The 15,094-nt window shown below is 35.2% G+C and overlaps 1 protein-coding gene across 1 annotated transcript in view; it reads right to left on the bottom strand.

Moving 5' to 3' along the window:
* LOC122531297 (probable G-protein coupled receptor 158) overlaps positions 1-15,094 on the bottom strand; it is a 130,414-nt gene that overhangs the window by 30,472 nt on the left and 84,848 nt on the right. The window contains exons 6-7 of the mRNA XM_043659099.1: positions 5,840-5,908; positions 3,616-3,725 (exon numbers count right to left, since the gene is read on the bottom strand). Of these exons, the coding sequence (XP_043515034.1) occupies positions 3,616-3,725; positions 5,840-5,908 (179 nt within the window). The remainder of the gene's footprint in view (positions 1-3,615; positions 3,726-5,839; positions 5,909-15,094) is intronic.

Here is a 15,094-nt window from a genome sequence, read left to right as displayed (position 1 = left end):
CAAAGATTTTCCCGAGTCATGGAAAATTGTCCGTGAATCACACGAAAATTCACATAAGCCGACTAAATAATTGAGTTCCTACGTGCATCAAGTTTTTCCGAATCATAGAAAATTTTCTTTCACCACAAATTCGTCTCAGTTGCACGAGAATCATCAAAAAACCGCAGAAAATTGGCTCGAGTCAAAGAAAAGTCGTCTCGAGTCACAAAGATTTTCCCTGAGTCATGGAAAATTGTCCCGACTGTTACGACGTTTTTCTGGATCATGGAAAAGCTATTTCAAAACTAGCTAGCTGTATATTAAACTTCCATTCCGATGGAAACTGTCCCTTTATACCCGACAAGTTTCAGCAATATCTCGCGAGCCGTGTACTTTTCTCCGTTGTCGGAGCTAACACAATTAACCAGGGCCCCCGGAACTTCCTGTTAAACTTGCTACACGGGGTCTGCTGTGAAACTTTCTCTTTCTTCGTCCACTGGCGCGCTCGCCATTACGTCCACTCCGTGTTTCCGGCATTCTAATGTTATTTAGCCGAAGTTGCCGCTTAATCGACGTGTAACTTTGTCGCAAGTTTCAAGTTATAATTAACGGAAGTCGACTCATTGTCAGCTGGCTAATGTACAGGCTTCGCTTACTCCGGCACACATAATTAGAAATTCCGTTAGTACGCTCTCTCTCTCTCTCTCTGTTTTACTCCGTGATTTCGTCTCTGTTCAATTTTGTCACGTGTAACAATTTTATCAAATTTCGATATTCCATGACATTAATTAATTAATTAACTGTTGTCCACTCATGTCATGTCATTTCGACAGCTTAAATGTAGTATGATACAGAGAGACGTGCATTTTTAATGAAGATGAGAAACGTGGACGTAATAAAAATCTGAATTTTTCATTCTCATTGTTTAATTACAGGTTGCAGCCAATTTCAATCACGACAGTAATAATGGCGATTTTATTCAGGTTCGAATAACTTTTCCCGCTGTTGGATGAAACTGTCACAACTCGAGTAAATTTTCCTCTGACTCAAATAAGTTTTCTCGTGACTCAGAATTACCGTTAAGTAAATTTTTTCTACGACTAAACGAATTTCTTTAAATAAATTTTCTATGAGTCAAATAGAATTTCTACGAACCTAGTTTCTCTGCGACACAAATAAATAATATTTAGAAATTTAAATAAAGTTTCTCTTAAAACTTGAATAAAATTTCCACAATTGTAATGAACTTTCCTGTGACTCGAACGAACTTTTCTATGACTCAACTAGAATTTCCAACTCTTGTAAATTTTCATATGACTCAGTTTCTCTATAACTCAAAGTTTCCATTACTACAATAAATTTTCCCGTGACTCAAGCGAAATTTCCTATGACTCAGATACAATTTTCACAACTCTAATAAATTGTCACCTGATTCAGACGAGTTTTTCTATAACTCAAAGTTTCCATTACTACAATAAATTTTCTTGTGACTCAAGCGAAACTTCTTATGACTTAAATACAATTTTCACAACTCTAATAAATTGTCACGTGACTCAGACGAGTTTTTCTATAACTCAGTTTCCGTTACTGTAATAAATTTTTCCTGCGACTCAAAAGAAACTTCCCATGACTCAAATAAAATTTCCACAACGCGAATAGATTTTCATGCGATTCAGACGAATTTCTCTGTAAGTCAAAGTTTCCATTACTATACGAAATTTTCCCGTGACTCAAGCGAAACTTCCTATGACTCAGATACAATTTTCACAACTCTAATAAATTGTCACTCAAGCGACTTTTTCTATAACTCAGTTTCCGTTATTGTAATAAATTTTTCCTGCGACTCAAACGAAACTTCCCATGACTTAAAACTCAAATAAAATTTCCACAACACGAATAGATTTTCATGTGACTCAGACGAGTTTTTCTGCGACTCAAACAAAGTTTCCATTGTTCCAATAAATTTTCCCGCGACTCGAACGAAATTTCCACGGTTCAAATAAATTTTCCTCATGACTCAGGTAGAATTTCCACCGCTCGACGAAATTTCCAAGTCACCAGAAGTCTCATATATCTTCGTATCTTCCATTTCACGAAACTCTTTCACCAAACAGCGAAAATACATCGAAACGCGCCTTCCCCAGAAACCGTTCTCCCTTTCTGCCGTCAAACAGATCAATGTTTCACGATGGAAGAGAGGTTTATCACTTGGATGGCGGTGAATACAGCGAAAGGGGGAGAGAAAGAATCACGCTCGCTTGGCCGAGCTTTGTTCGCGTAGAACGAAGTGCGGTCGAAACGGCTTACGAACTCCAGGAGATGGGAGGGAGGAGGGTGAACTTTTTTTCTCTGCCCCACGAGAGGCGAGAGACGGTGGTTAGGGGATGAAAGTCGCGGCGGCAATCTTTGTCCCGGAATCTCCACGTTCGGCGGAAATCCTGTAACTGCTCTCGAAACCAGCGATCTTCTGGGAGGGATCTCCCGGAGAAAAAGGGAAAGAAAGAGAAGGGAAAAAGAGGTGAACGATGACACGTTAGAGGCTGGCCAAGGGCGAAGCGACCGCTGAAAACTATTGACCTCGTTCTTCTTTTTTTACGCGTTTCAACCTGGCTGACCAGACGGGGTTAGAGGGCTGATCGGTGGAAATCTATCGAACACGGCGAGTCGAGCGAAGAAGAATGGAGATAGGACGGCGCACTTTTAGCCGTGGGATTCGATTCTCTCGAAGCCGGAGGAGGGGGCGAGGAGATTCTCTCGAGCTTGGTGGAAAATTGGTTGGACGCTGTGAGCTGTGGCATCGGGCGAGAAGAAAGTTTTCTGACGTGCGACGTCGGGATTTGAAAAGGTCGAGCGTAGTGGAGAACGAAGGAAGTTTTCTTTGACTCGCGGGAAAATCGAGTTTAGACAGAGAAGTTGTCGAAAAATTTGTTGAGAATCGAGGGAAGTGGGGACGACCTCGTAATTTTGAACGTTGCGACATGCATAGAATATTCGAAGTATGTCGTTATGCCGAGTCAAGGGAAATTGTCTAAACTCACGAAGAATACTATGTAGTAGAGGGAAATTAATAAATTTGAGTCGTAAAAATTGTTCAAGCCCTTGGACAATAATTTTTGGCATCGAGGGTAATGGAAAATTTTCCGAGTCACGGAAAATTGTTCGAATTAATGGAAAATTCTCCGGAGTGAAGGAAAATCGACAAATTCAAATCAAAGGTACTGCCGTTGCAGAGAGACACACCGTAAATGATTCAGGAAGTCAAAATTCACTGATTCCCCGGATTCTCGCTTTTAAAGCCGAATTTACACCGAGTTCATCACGTATCCCTAGCAAATATCAAAAATTCAAATAAAACTGGCGAGACGCCGGCCGGAAAACCGCGCACAACCCGCAGAGCATGCAACGTTTGAAACACGCCGGGAGTTTCGGTTATTTAGGGATCCAGTAACGGAATTAAAACGTATAACGTCCGTGTAATTTTCCGCACGCGTGTCGAGCGTGCAAACTCGGTGAATTTCACCGGCGGCGGATCCACCACCGTTTGCAGAGCAAACATCGCTCCTCGGATCTCACGCGTGGCGCGTAACGTGGAATTAACGTAAGCAACGTTCCCAGGGAAGCGTTGTTCTTACTCACCGCCATGTCTTCAGCATGAGAGCGCCGTAAGTGAGGGAAAATCCAATCTCTCTCAGCCACACACGCACCGTGCAGGTTATGACGTTCGGACGCGGGTACATTACTATCGTCTGGAACAGAAAGGAATTGATTTCCATTTACAGTGATTCAACGGTTCCCTCAAAGAAAACTCCGCGAACCCTCCACGAATGGATTCCTATCTTCCTTCTCGCAAATTGAATTCCCCTCTGCACCGATACAAAGGATATGGAAAAGTTTTTCATTTGTGGAAGAGCCGGCAGATTGAAACGGATAGTAGTAGATTTTTTTGTTCCCTGCAGTTTTGTTCATCGTTTCCTATTTTGTTCCCAATCAGCGAGCAGTGCACGCTTCTGACGCGACGTCTGCCTCATGCACGTGTCACGAATGGTACGATAAAAAGTCCCTATTGTGAATCATTAGATACGTGCTTATGCGTCAGTGGGCACAAAACAGGAAGTCCCCTTGTCGCAACGTACGTATAATAGGGAATTCCTGTAAGTCACTAGACGATAGAGCAGGAAATCCCCATGATGTATACGTACGCACAGTCGCCATGATGCATGCGCGATGTAAAATATCCCTAATATTTGTTAATAGTTACATAATGCAACGTACAATAGTATGTAATAAATATATATATACACATAATGTAAACATGAACGTAAATATATATACACGTGATATAAACATAATATATGTATGCACGTATTAAATATTATGTATATACATAGTAAATATACATTACGTGTATATACATAGTAAATATATATTACGTGTATATACATAGTTACACGGGAATTTATTAATAACATTCTGACGAATATATTGTATATTTATATATATTTTAATATTACGTGCATATATTTATGTATTTTAATATTACATTATTAATATATATATTTATACATTTTAACATTAACGCGTTTAATTATTTTCACAAATAAAAATTCAACAAAGTATTTGTGCAATTTAGTGCAGCACGTGAAACACGCCCGCGGCATTTAAGCGAAATGTCAAATGAAAAGATTTCGATGAAGCAAGCAAAAGAATTGGAAAATTGCAAGGTTAACCTTGGTAATTTAAAAAGTTTCACGTAATTGAGCGAACGAAAGATTCCCCCAGTTCTTCGCATTCCTTTCGCCCGGCTCGCCCAATAATTTCTTTCTCGTCTAGCCGATAGCATCGCATGAGGATAATTGCCAATAGAGCGAATACTTTTCATGGGGCAGAACGCGAAATCGCGTGCCGCGTCACGCAACGAGTAAGTTAGCGTCGAGCGGCGCTAGTATCGCCCACGTCCCGCCATTTTCGTGTCAACATGTCGTCCGTTTCACGGTCGAACGAAACGCAAGAGCGCTCGACCGCCGGCTAAAGACTTCCGCACGAACTTATCAATTGTGTTCGGCAATGGCTCGAAACACGAGAACTTAAACGAGAGCCGAATGGCTGTCGAAATATGCGACATCCATCGACAGCGATTTATTCGCATCGAAGAGACAAAACGACTTTGTTCATACTCTATTCTCGTTTATATATTTTGTTCCCTCGTGTGTCTGGTTTGAGATTGGGGTTCTTCTTACGGTTTAGAGATTTTCGTCCGGTTCGATTTTAAATTTTGAGCTAGACTTTTATCCCTTAATTTTCGACTCTGACGTTGAGTGTCAGTTTTCTTTCGAATTTTGGTACCACCAGATCTCAATTAGATTCGAATTTGATTCTAGTGAAATTTACGGGGTTACGTTTCACGCGATAGCTCTCGCGGTTTGGTTTAAATCAGGTTCGAAACAGATACATCATTCAGTTACATCAAATTTCAATTAGATTTCGGTCGAGTGAAATTTCAATTAGATTCCGGTCAGATTTTGGTTCGGCATCGGGTGAATTTCGGTCAAGTTCGGAATGGATTTCTGTTAATTTTAGGCACGATGTAATTTCGTTTCGGCTCATATCGGGGATAGCTCGGGATTAAATATTTTTCCCTTGGACGTTCGGAACGATAATCTAGGATGTAATGTATCGTCGTGTCGTATCGTATTTTCCTCTGGACATACTGTTACACCAAATTTCCTTCCTATTTTATTTCAAAAAACAGTGCGCACGTACTTCGCACAGGGAGAGAAGTAAAAAAACTTTGTTATTTACAACCCGGAGCTAAGCGCACGATAAAACTTCACTGAAATTTCTGGGGGAATATGCTACTTACCGTGCAATATATGAAGAACGCTCCGAGCACAATGACGCGTAGAAGAACCGGGCTCGCAGCTCTTACCACCTGCAACCAAAAGAGAAAAAAGAAAGAAAGAAAAAAATGTTGCCAGGAAATTAAATGCCAGCTCCACGCTTCTTACGACTATCCGATTAGAATATACGATTCACCATATTTCACGCCATTCGATGCTGGCACAAAATTGAGTTTCTAAAATTTGCGTTTGCACTTTATCGCCACGAAACATACAAAATTGTAAATTTACGAAGGAAAATGTTTCTGAATGTTTGTTGAAAGAAAAAAAAAAAAAGGAAGCAATGATAAAGGGGAAAAACGATCGAGAACAGCGTTCAAAATTCAAAACGGGACGAATATTCCCCCGTTGGGATATTTATAGAACACTTTGCAGAATGCCCGGCGTAAATTGAGAGCCACTGATGAACGAGCGATTCACTCTGGAAGGACAAAGCCAATGGAAGAAGCGGGAAAGGATTTTTAATCGCCGCGTAGTTTCCATCAACTTGTCGCTACTCTCCCAACCTCCTCCCTCTGGTCCCGTCCGTGACACAGTTTACGCAAGAAACAGGCACATTATCGAAGACTCGGCGAGGTCTGGCTTCGTTAAAGTGGGAAATCGGAAGCTGGCGAATTGCATCCGACGAGAAACGACTGCAGTCAGCCGTGAACTCTGCAGACACAATGGGAACGCTTTCCTGTTTCTTAATCCGGGGGAAATTTCGGCGACTGGGACCGCGTTCTAAATGATTCCCCCCCCCCCCGCCCTCTTTATTAAAGATAAAACGCAAGTGAAATGAAATAAAAATACAAAGGAAACAAATTTCCAGAGATTTTTACACGAGCTTCTAGAGTCAAAAATCAATTAATCATTCGACAGTGGCTCAGCCTGTAATAAAGTGTCATTCAGATACTCTGCAACGCTTGAAAAATGATTAATTTACATTGAGAAAGGAAATTACAAAATTAGACTGCATTTAATAATTCTATCAGAATTATATTGTGTGTTTATAGACGGATGCATTTGATGTTAAACATTTCAGATTTTTTGACAATTTCAAGATGGTTAAGTCTAGAAAGTTTCCACGAGAAAATTATGGAGCAACATCGGTAATTTTATCATTGGTGCTGGATTGTTTCTTCTATCTTCACTTTTCCACTGGAAACTTTTGTGAACGTGGAACGAAAAAATCGGGAAATATTTGAATATTTAGCGTAGAAAAAAAAAAAAAAAACGTTCCATTTCCAACTACACCATGTTTGAATTTCGACCGTTACGTATATTGTTATTATTAATCGTCAAATTTGAAACAAATGTTAATACCAACACACAAGCAACGTAATAATGCAAAATAACGATATACAAATAATTCAACGGTATAAAATAATAACAAACAACGCAGCAATATTTAAATTTTAAAAACGAACTGTTTGTACAATTACGTTGCCGATAATTATTTAAATAAGCGTGATGCTTTCAATAATCGACTAACGCACGGAGGAGTGGGTCAGAAAGAACGAAATTTCGAGGGAAATTAACGGGGTGAAATGCTCGGTTTGATCGGGTGCTTCATACCGAGACGTACGTTTTGCTGAGAGGGGAATAAAAGGAAATAAAAATCACTCTCCCCCTCCTACGGTAATGGTGTATTTCACTGTGGTTCTGACTCGCACCGTCTGACTACTGGCACGCTCGTGCTACTGCAACTGACGTGTAACTCCAGCGATGTAACCGACGCTGCAGCTAATTTCTTTCGGAGGCAGCCAGTCAATCACGCCAATGGGGCTGGCAACTTTGTCGCACGTTGCACGTCGCCGAGCTCGAAATATCTCGTACGCGCGAATAAGAAATTTTCTGGAAACGGTTTCTCGGAAACCGGAGGGGATGCTTGGCGGAGTATTGGCCACGATTGGCCAATATTATCCCTTTGAAATTCCACGGCGAAAACGCTCCTGATACGCTGGCCAAACGAATCCACGGCGAGCTGCAAATATTTCCCGATCGTGGTAAATATTTAAACGCGCACGGCGAAGGTACACTGTGCTATACGGTGCGTGGTGTTTCCTCGGATCGACGATGTTTCCTCGTGAATTACACGGCAATTCATCGAGCCACTCGTCACTATAATGAGATACATTAGCAACCGGCCGATCGATCGACGAAAATCTCTCTCTCTCTCTTTCTGAACTGTTCTTACGACAAGACCGGTCTTTATGAAAGTTCCGTAAAGATTTTGTCGCGGACTTTTCATTTGAATTTTAGCCAGCGTAATTTTACAATGATATATCGTTGTAAGTATCGAAAGTATCGACACCTTAGGTCCGATATATTTCGTCCATTTGTGAAACAATTTTGTAATTATCGTTCGTCCGATTTGAAGATCCGACCTTTTAAAAATTTGATGCATATAATTTTTATTTTATTAAATGCAAACGAGGTAGAAGAACGTCCAACTTAATAATTCAGTAACACTTTACATTCATTCGTGAAACGTGAAATATAAAAACGAAATGAAACAAACAACGCAACGATAATACAAAATGAGCGAAACCATGAGATCACAACGAAATAAATTTAACAAACATTGTAACAAACATAATCAAAATATAAAATACAAAATATACAACAACAAAATTATATTAATATTACAATATAAATATAAGTGATAAGTGATAAAAATATGAAATGACGCGAGACACAAAAATAAATAAGATACCCAGAAAAACATAAGAAATATAATACAAAAAAAAATAAAATAAATATAATACACACATATATATATATAAAATAATATAAAATAAATATAATATATATATATATAAAATAATATAAAATAAATATAATATATATATATATAAAATAATATAAAATAATATACAATAAATATATATATAAAATAATATAAAATAAATATAATATATATATATATAAATAATATAAAATAAATATAATATACATATACATAATATAAAATAAATATAATATACATATACATAATATAAAATAAATATAATATACATATATATATATATTATATATATTATATGTATATAATGCAATAATAAATATGATAAAATACAATTGCGAGGAGATCCAAGGGCAAACAAAGAGCGACAAAGCTGAGGGCGCGTTAAAATGAGAGATCTAACGAGGAAATAAGTTTCGAACGCGAAGGGAAACGCGAAGCGGGGGTGGTGGCGGGGAAGTTCATTTAATCAACCGGCCGCGGTGACAAGCCGGCAGATGAAAGGTAATACTTTAATGTAATTTAAGACGGCGAGAAGCAGAGCGAGATATTTTTCTGCGCGGGAAACGTCACGCGGGACAGTCGAATGAGAAAAAGCTGGGAATTTTTCCACGAAAATTCTGTTCGGAAGGGAAATTGTTCAGAGGGGTTGGAAGGTTCTTCACTCGTTCCGTGGAAAGTTCGAGGGAGGGAGGGGGGAAGGAATCGTCGTGCGACATGTCACGCGAAGGATACCTTGAAGGATATCACGCTAAGGGGAAACTAATGCATTTAAACGAGACATTTGCAGGTAAGATGCGTCCCCGAGGGTTTATTTAACGCCGTATAATTCTCTACATAGACATTAAAGCCCTTTGAACGGCGGTTCGGTCGTGTTAGCAAAATTCTGTAACTCTGTAACTTCTGTGATAAAATTTTGCAACTCCATTTTAACTATCGCTGTACGTGTTAATTGTAGTTGCGTTGTGTTGTAACTTTTGAATATCGTCGCAATTATTAATATAAGTAATTAGTGAATTATTGTGATACTGTAATATTAATATAAGAATATTGTATTAATATAAATATATTAATATAAGAATATTGTAATATTAATATAAGAATATTGTATTAATATAAGTATATTAATGTAAGAATATTGTATTAATGTAAGAATATTGTAATATTAATATAAGTATATTAATATAAGAATATTGTAATATTAATATAAGAATATTGTATTAATATAAGTATATTAATATAAGAATATTAATATATTAATATAAGAATATTGTATTATTAATATAAGTATATTAATACAAGAATATTGTAATATTAATATAAGTAATTTGTGAATTATTGTAATATTGTAATATTGATATAAATAATTTGTGAATTATTGTAATATTTTAATATTAATATAAGTAATTTGTGAATTATTGTAATATCAATATAAGTATATTAATATAAAAATATTGTAATATCAATATAAGTATATTAATATAAAAATATTGTAATATTAATATAAGTATATTAATATAAAAATATTGTAATATTAATATAAATATATTAATATAAGTATTGTAATACAAGTAAATTGTGAATTATTGTAATATTGTAATATTAATATAAATAATTTGTGAATTATTATAATATTGTAATATTAATATAAGTAATTTGTGAAGCATTGTAATATTAATATAAGTATATTAATATAAAAATATTTTAATATTAATATAAGCATATTAATATAAGAATATTGTAATATTAATATTACAGTAATTTGTGAATATCGTCGTAATTATTACTATTGTAATATTATAATATAACGCGGTATATTATACTGTAGCGTATACTCTATTATGTATTATAATATTAATAATATGCTTTTATATAATATAATACTGTACATTGTTGTTATCATATCATATTATTAATTGTGTTCAAAATTTATAAACATTGCGTTGTTCAAGTTCGCATATATTTACAAACATTATGTTGACGTAAATGGTGGTTTGATTAAAATTGTTTCTAACATATCGAAATTTAGAAAAATGAATATAAATTATGTATGTAAATTGTAAATTATTCGAGAATCTTTCGATCATAGTAAAATGGAAGGAGCCGCGCGAAGTTTGGAAAAAAATTATTTCATCACATTAACTGAAACTGGAGAAATTTCCTGACAACTGAGAAGTTACGATGACACTCATAATTGAACAGGAAAATTGATTACCAATGCCGTCATCGTTATAAATACTGCAAATTCCAGGATTTTATTCCGGTAATAATTCGTTCTCGATTGAAACCGTCACCGTGCCCGAATTTTGTCGACGAATCTCCAGTCTCTTTACCGTCTCGCGTCAAAGAAAATGTCCACCGTTCGCTGTCAACGTTTCAACAACCTGTCACTGCTCGCGGGATCATGAATTTTCAAGATCCGAGTGGACGTTGCCGCGATGTTTCTCCATTTTCAGGCAGAGGAACCGCGTCAACTGACAGATTCAATTACATATTTGGTGTCGCCCCTTTCTCGGACACGACGATCTCGCGCGGATTTTAAAATCAGACCTGACTGACCTGACTATATGGTTCTCGCGCGCTGCTTTTTTACCTGCTCGGGATAGTGCGTTTCGCTGCGAGAGAAATTACGTTCCACGCGTGGACTTTTATATCTGGACAGCGAAACAGTGGACGATTAGAAAAAAGTCTCGTAGGCGAGGAATCTCAACTTTGTTTGTTCTGCGTGTTCGCTCCACCGGTAGTGCAGCGATTGACGCTAAAATGGTAAATTTGACAAATGGTTTCTCGTATAATTTCGAGTTTTAATTTGCGAGTTTGCGGAAGTCCTTCTCGCGAATGCCGCTTTTGCACAGAGGGGAACCTACTTTCGAAATTTCAGCTTGAAATTAAAATTTCCAGAATTGCGACACTCAAATGGCAAAAATAGCAAAAACTCTGTGAAATTTTCAGTGGCTAAAAAATTCTTCTTTCAACCAAAAGTTAGTACAATTATAGACATGCATAGGATGCCAAAATGTGGTTTTGTCTGAGAAGCAAAATATATTCAAAGTAATCTCATCCGAAAATTACATTTAATTTTAGTTATCACTTGAGAAAGAAACCTACAATCAAAAATGATTACAAAAAAAAAGAGAATCACTGTGTATTCTTCAAAAGGAAGAAGAAACATTTTTCTTTTCACATATATATATATATATATATTAAAATATAAAATAATAAATAAATAATATAATAATAAACAAATATTAAATATATAAATTATTATAAGTTAATATACTTATAAGTTATTATATAAGTATAACTTAATATATTATTCTTATATTATATTAATATATTAGTATATTAGTATATATATATATAATATTAAAATATAAAATAATAAATAAATAAATAATATAATAATAAACAAATATTAAATATGTAATTATTATAAGTTAACATACTTATAAGTTATTATATAAGTATAACTTAATATATTATTCTTATATTATATTAATATATTAGTATACATATATATGTATATAATATTAAAATATAAAATAATAAATAAATAAATAATACAATAATAAAAAAATATTAAATATATAAATTATTATAAGTTAATATACTTATAAGTTGTTATACAAGTATAACTTAGTATATTATTCTTATATTAATATATTAATATATTAGTATACTTATATTATTACGAGTTGTTATACTTGTTATACTGGCAAGTACAATACAGAGACAAACAAGCAAAGGTAGAGTCCGACAATAAAATATTCAACGAGAATAATCGCAAGCAGAAATGCTCAACGAACGAATCCCTTTTGGGGCTTTGGGAGGCCTCTCTCCGCGAGCAGGTGCCTCCTCCTTCAAGCTCCAAAGAACCGAGAACCTTCTATCACCGTTTTCAAGAACCGTGGTAAAAACCTCTCCATCGCGTGCAACGTCTCTCGAGAGACCTTCCCGCTTTGATCGCCGTCATGATTCTCCGAAATAAGAGCCAAAGAAACTTCCCGCAACTACTTACTGTCGTTTCGTTGGCGGATCGTGCGCCCACCTCCACCCACCCCCTTCCCTTCCAATACTATAAAAATGAAAAATTCGCGCTTTTCGAGTCTTTCTTTCTTTTTTTTTTTTTTCGTTTCTTTGATTTTTCCTTTTTTATTTCTTTCCTTTTTTTCTTTGCCAGCTGGACGCTCGCGTGAGGTAAAAAAAGGGGGGAAGGAGGGTGAAAAGGTTCGACCACTTTCCGCTGGAGGAATACGTCACCGCGTGTTTTACATTTATCCTTTCTCTGATCGACAGAGAGAAAATTCCTGTTTCTCTAATTGCACTGAATAACATGACCCTCAAGTACTGTGCTCGTTGAAAGAAAAAAAGGGAGGAAAGAATATTGCTCGGCGAATGAGGTGGGTGAACGATGAAATAAACGACGAAAAGCGAGTTGCTGCCGCGAGGACGAGACAGACCAGGGGTAAAAATTAAAGAGGCAGCGGGGAGAGAAACGTCGCGCGTTAACGCTAATGAAATACAGGATCCAGCTGCCGGGGAACAAGCAGCGCGGATTCAATCTGTATTAGGAGAGCCTCCTCCGCTCTTATTTCCCCGGAGATTCGTTACAAAGGAAGGAGAAGAGAGCTCGATGATGCTGATACATCCTTCGGTTAAAATGGCAGCGACGCAACTTCAGACGCAACTTTCTCTCAATGTTTCTCTTATAAATTTCATCGGGGCTGAATTACGTGCTACGTAATAGCGGAACGTGTACTCCGCTGTACCAGTTTCAATTTTCCTTCTCGATATACCTCCGCGTGTATCTCTGCGAACACACTCATCGTCGAGTATCTCTGAATTGAATTTTATATTCTGTACTGCTGTATTGTAACTAGTGTTGTAATTTTAATTTTGTACTTGCAATTAGCATCGTAATTTCAATTTTATTGTTACAACTAGTATCGTAATTTTAATTTTATATTTACAACTAGTATTGTAATTTTAATTTTCTACTTGTAATTAGTATCGTGATTTTAATTTTATATTTATAACTAGTATCATAATTTCAATTTTATACTTATAACTAGTATTGCAATTTTAATTTTATATTTACAACTAGTATTGTAATTTTAATTTTGTACTTATAATTGGTATCGTGATTTTAATTTTATATTTATAACCAGTATCGTAATTTCAATTTTATACTTATAACTAGTATTGCAATTTTAATTTTATATTTACAACTAGTATTGTAATTTTAATTTTGTACTTATAATTGGTATCGTAATTTTAATTTTATATTTATAACTAGTATTGTAATTTCAATTTTATATTTTTAACTAGTATTGCAATTTTAATTTTATATTTACAACTAGTATTGTAATTTTAATTTTGTACTTATAATTGGTATCGTAATTTTAATTTTATATTTATAACTAGTATCGTGATTTCAATTTTATACTTTTAACTAGTATTGCAATTTTAATTTTGTATTTACAACTAGTATTGTAATTTTAATTTTATTCTTATAACTAGTATTGTAATTTTAATTTTATGCCCATAACTAGTATTGTAATTTTAATTTCACTTAATTTAACTTAGTAACTTATTAAAGTACAAGTTGTCAGTAAATAAAATCACAAAAATTAAAAAGTGGCCAACATTTAGTGTAGTTTAATAAGTAAGATTTATGACAGAAATACTATCATAAAGAGTAATGTTTGTAGAAAAGTATCTGAACAGAAGTACATCTATACAAAATTAATAGTGAAAGATACTCCAACATAATTCAATGATACTTTGAACTCAATCACTTTGTGATTGATAATAAAAAGAAAAAAAAAAAAAAAATATCAGAGAAGATGCGTCTGAAATTGTAAATTCCTCGTTTGTACGGAACCTCTATAAACGCTTAGGATGACGTTCCACGCTGGCTGGCGAAATTCACGGCCCATTAGAAAATGAGGTAAAAGCTGGGAAATTCCGTCGACAATAATGTTTCGAGAAATGTTACTGGAAATAATCCACGGCCAAACAACGGGAGGAGCAACGTTTCAAACGAAGGTAAGCTATGCCCCGCTGTTATTCCGTTTGGCTTGTACAGGCAAGGTAAAGAGAATCAACCAACATGTTATTGCTGTTTCATTGCGTTCAAAGAAACAAATAGGATTCTGGCTAACTATCTTGTTATCGAACAGATTCCAGCAAACGATGACTGCGTTTATACCTCGTTATACGTTGCACGTACAATGGGAAATTTCGGAAAGGACAGCAACTCTTCTTCTGCAACAAATTCTCAACTAACGAATAATAAATAAATAATAAATAACAAATAACAATAATAAGTAATGAATAATAAATAATAAATAACAATAATAAGTAATAAATAATAAATATGTTTTAAATAATAATAAGTAATAAATAATAAATATGTTTTAAATAATAAGTAATAAATAATAAAGGTTTTAAATAATAATAAGTAATAAATAATAAATATGTTTTAAAT

Source organism: Frieseomelitta varia, unplaced genomic scaffold, assembly GCF_011392965.1.
Source record: "Frieseomelitta varia isolate USP_RPSP 00005682 unplaced genomic scaffold, Fvar_1.2 scaffold_384, whole genome shotgun sequence".
In the NCBI taxonomy this organism is placed as follows: Eukaryota; Metazoa; Arthropoda; class Insecta; order Hymenoptera; family Apidae; genus Frieseomelitta; species Frieseomelitta varia.
Note: the sequence above shows the minus strand (reverse complement) of the source record. Positions and strands in the feature narration are given on the sequence as shown.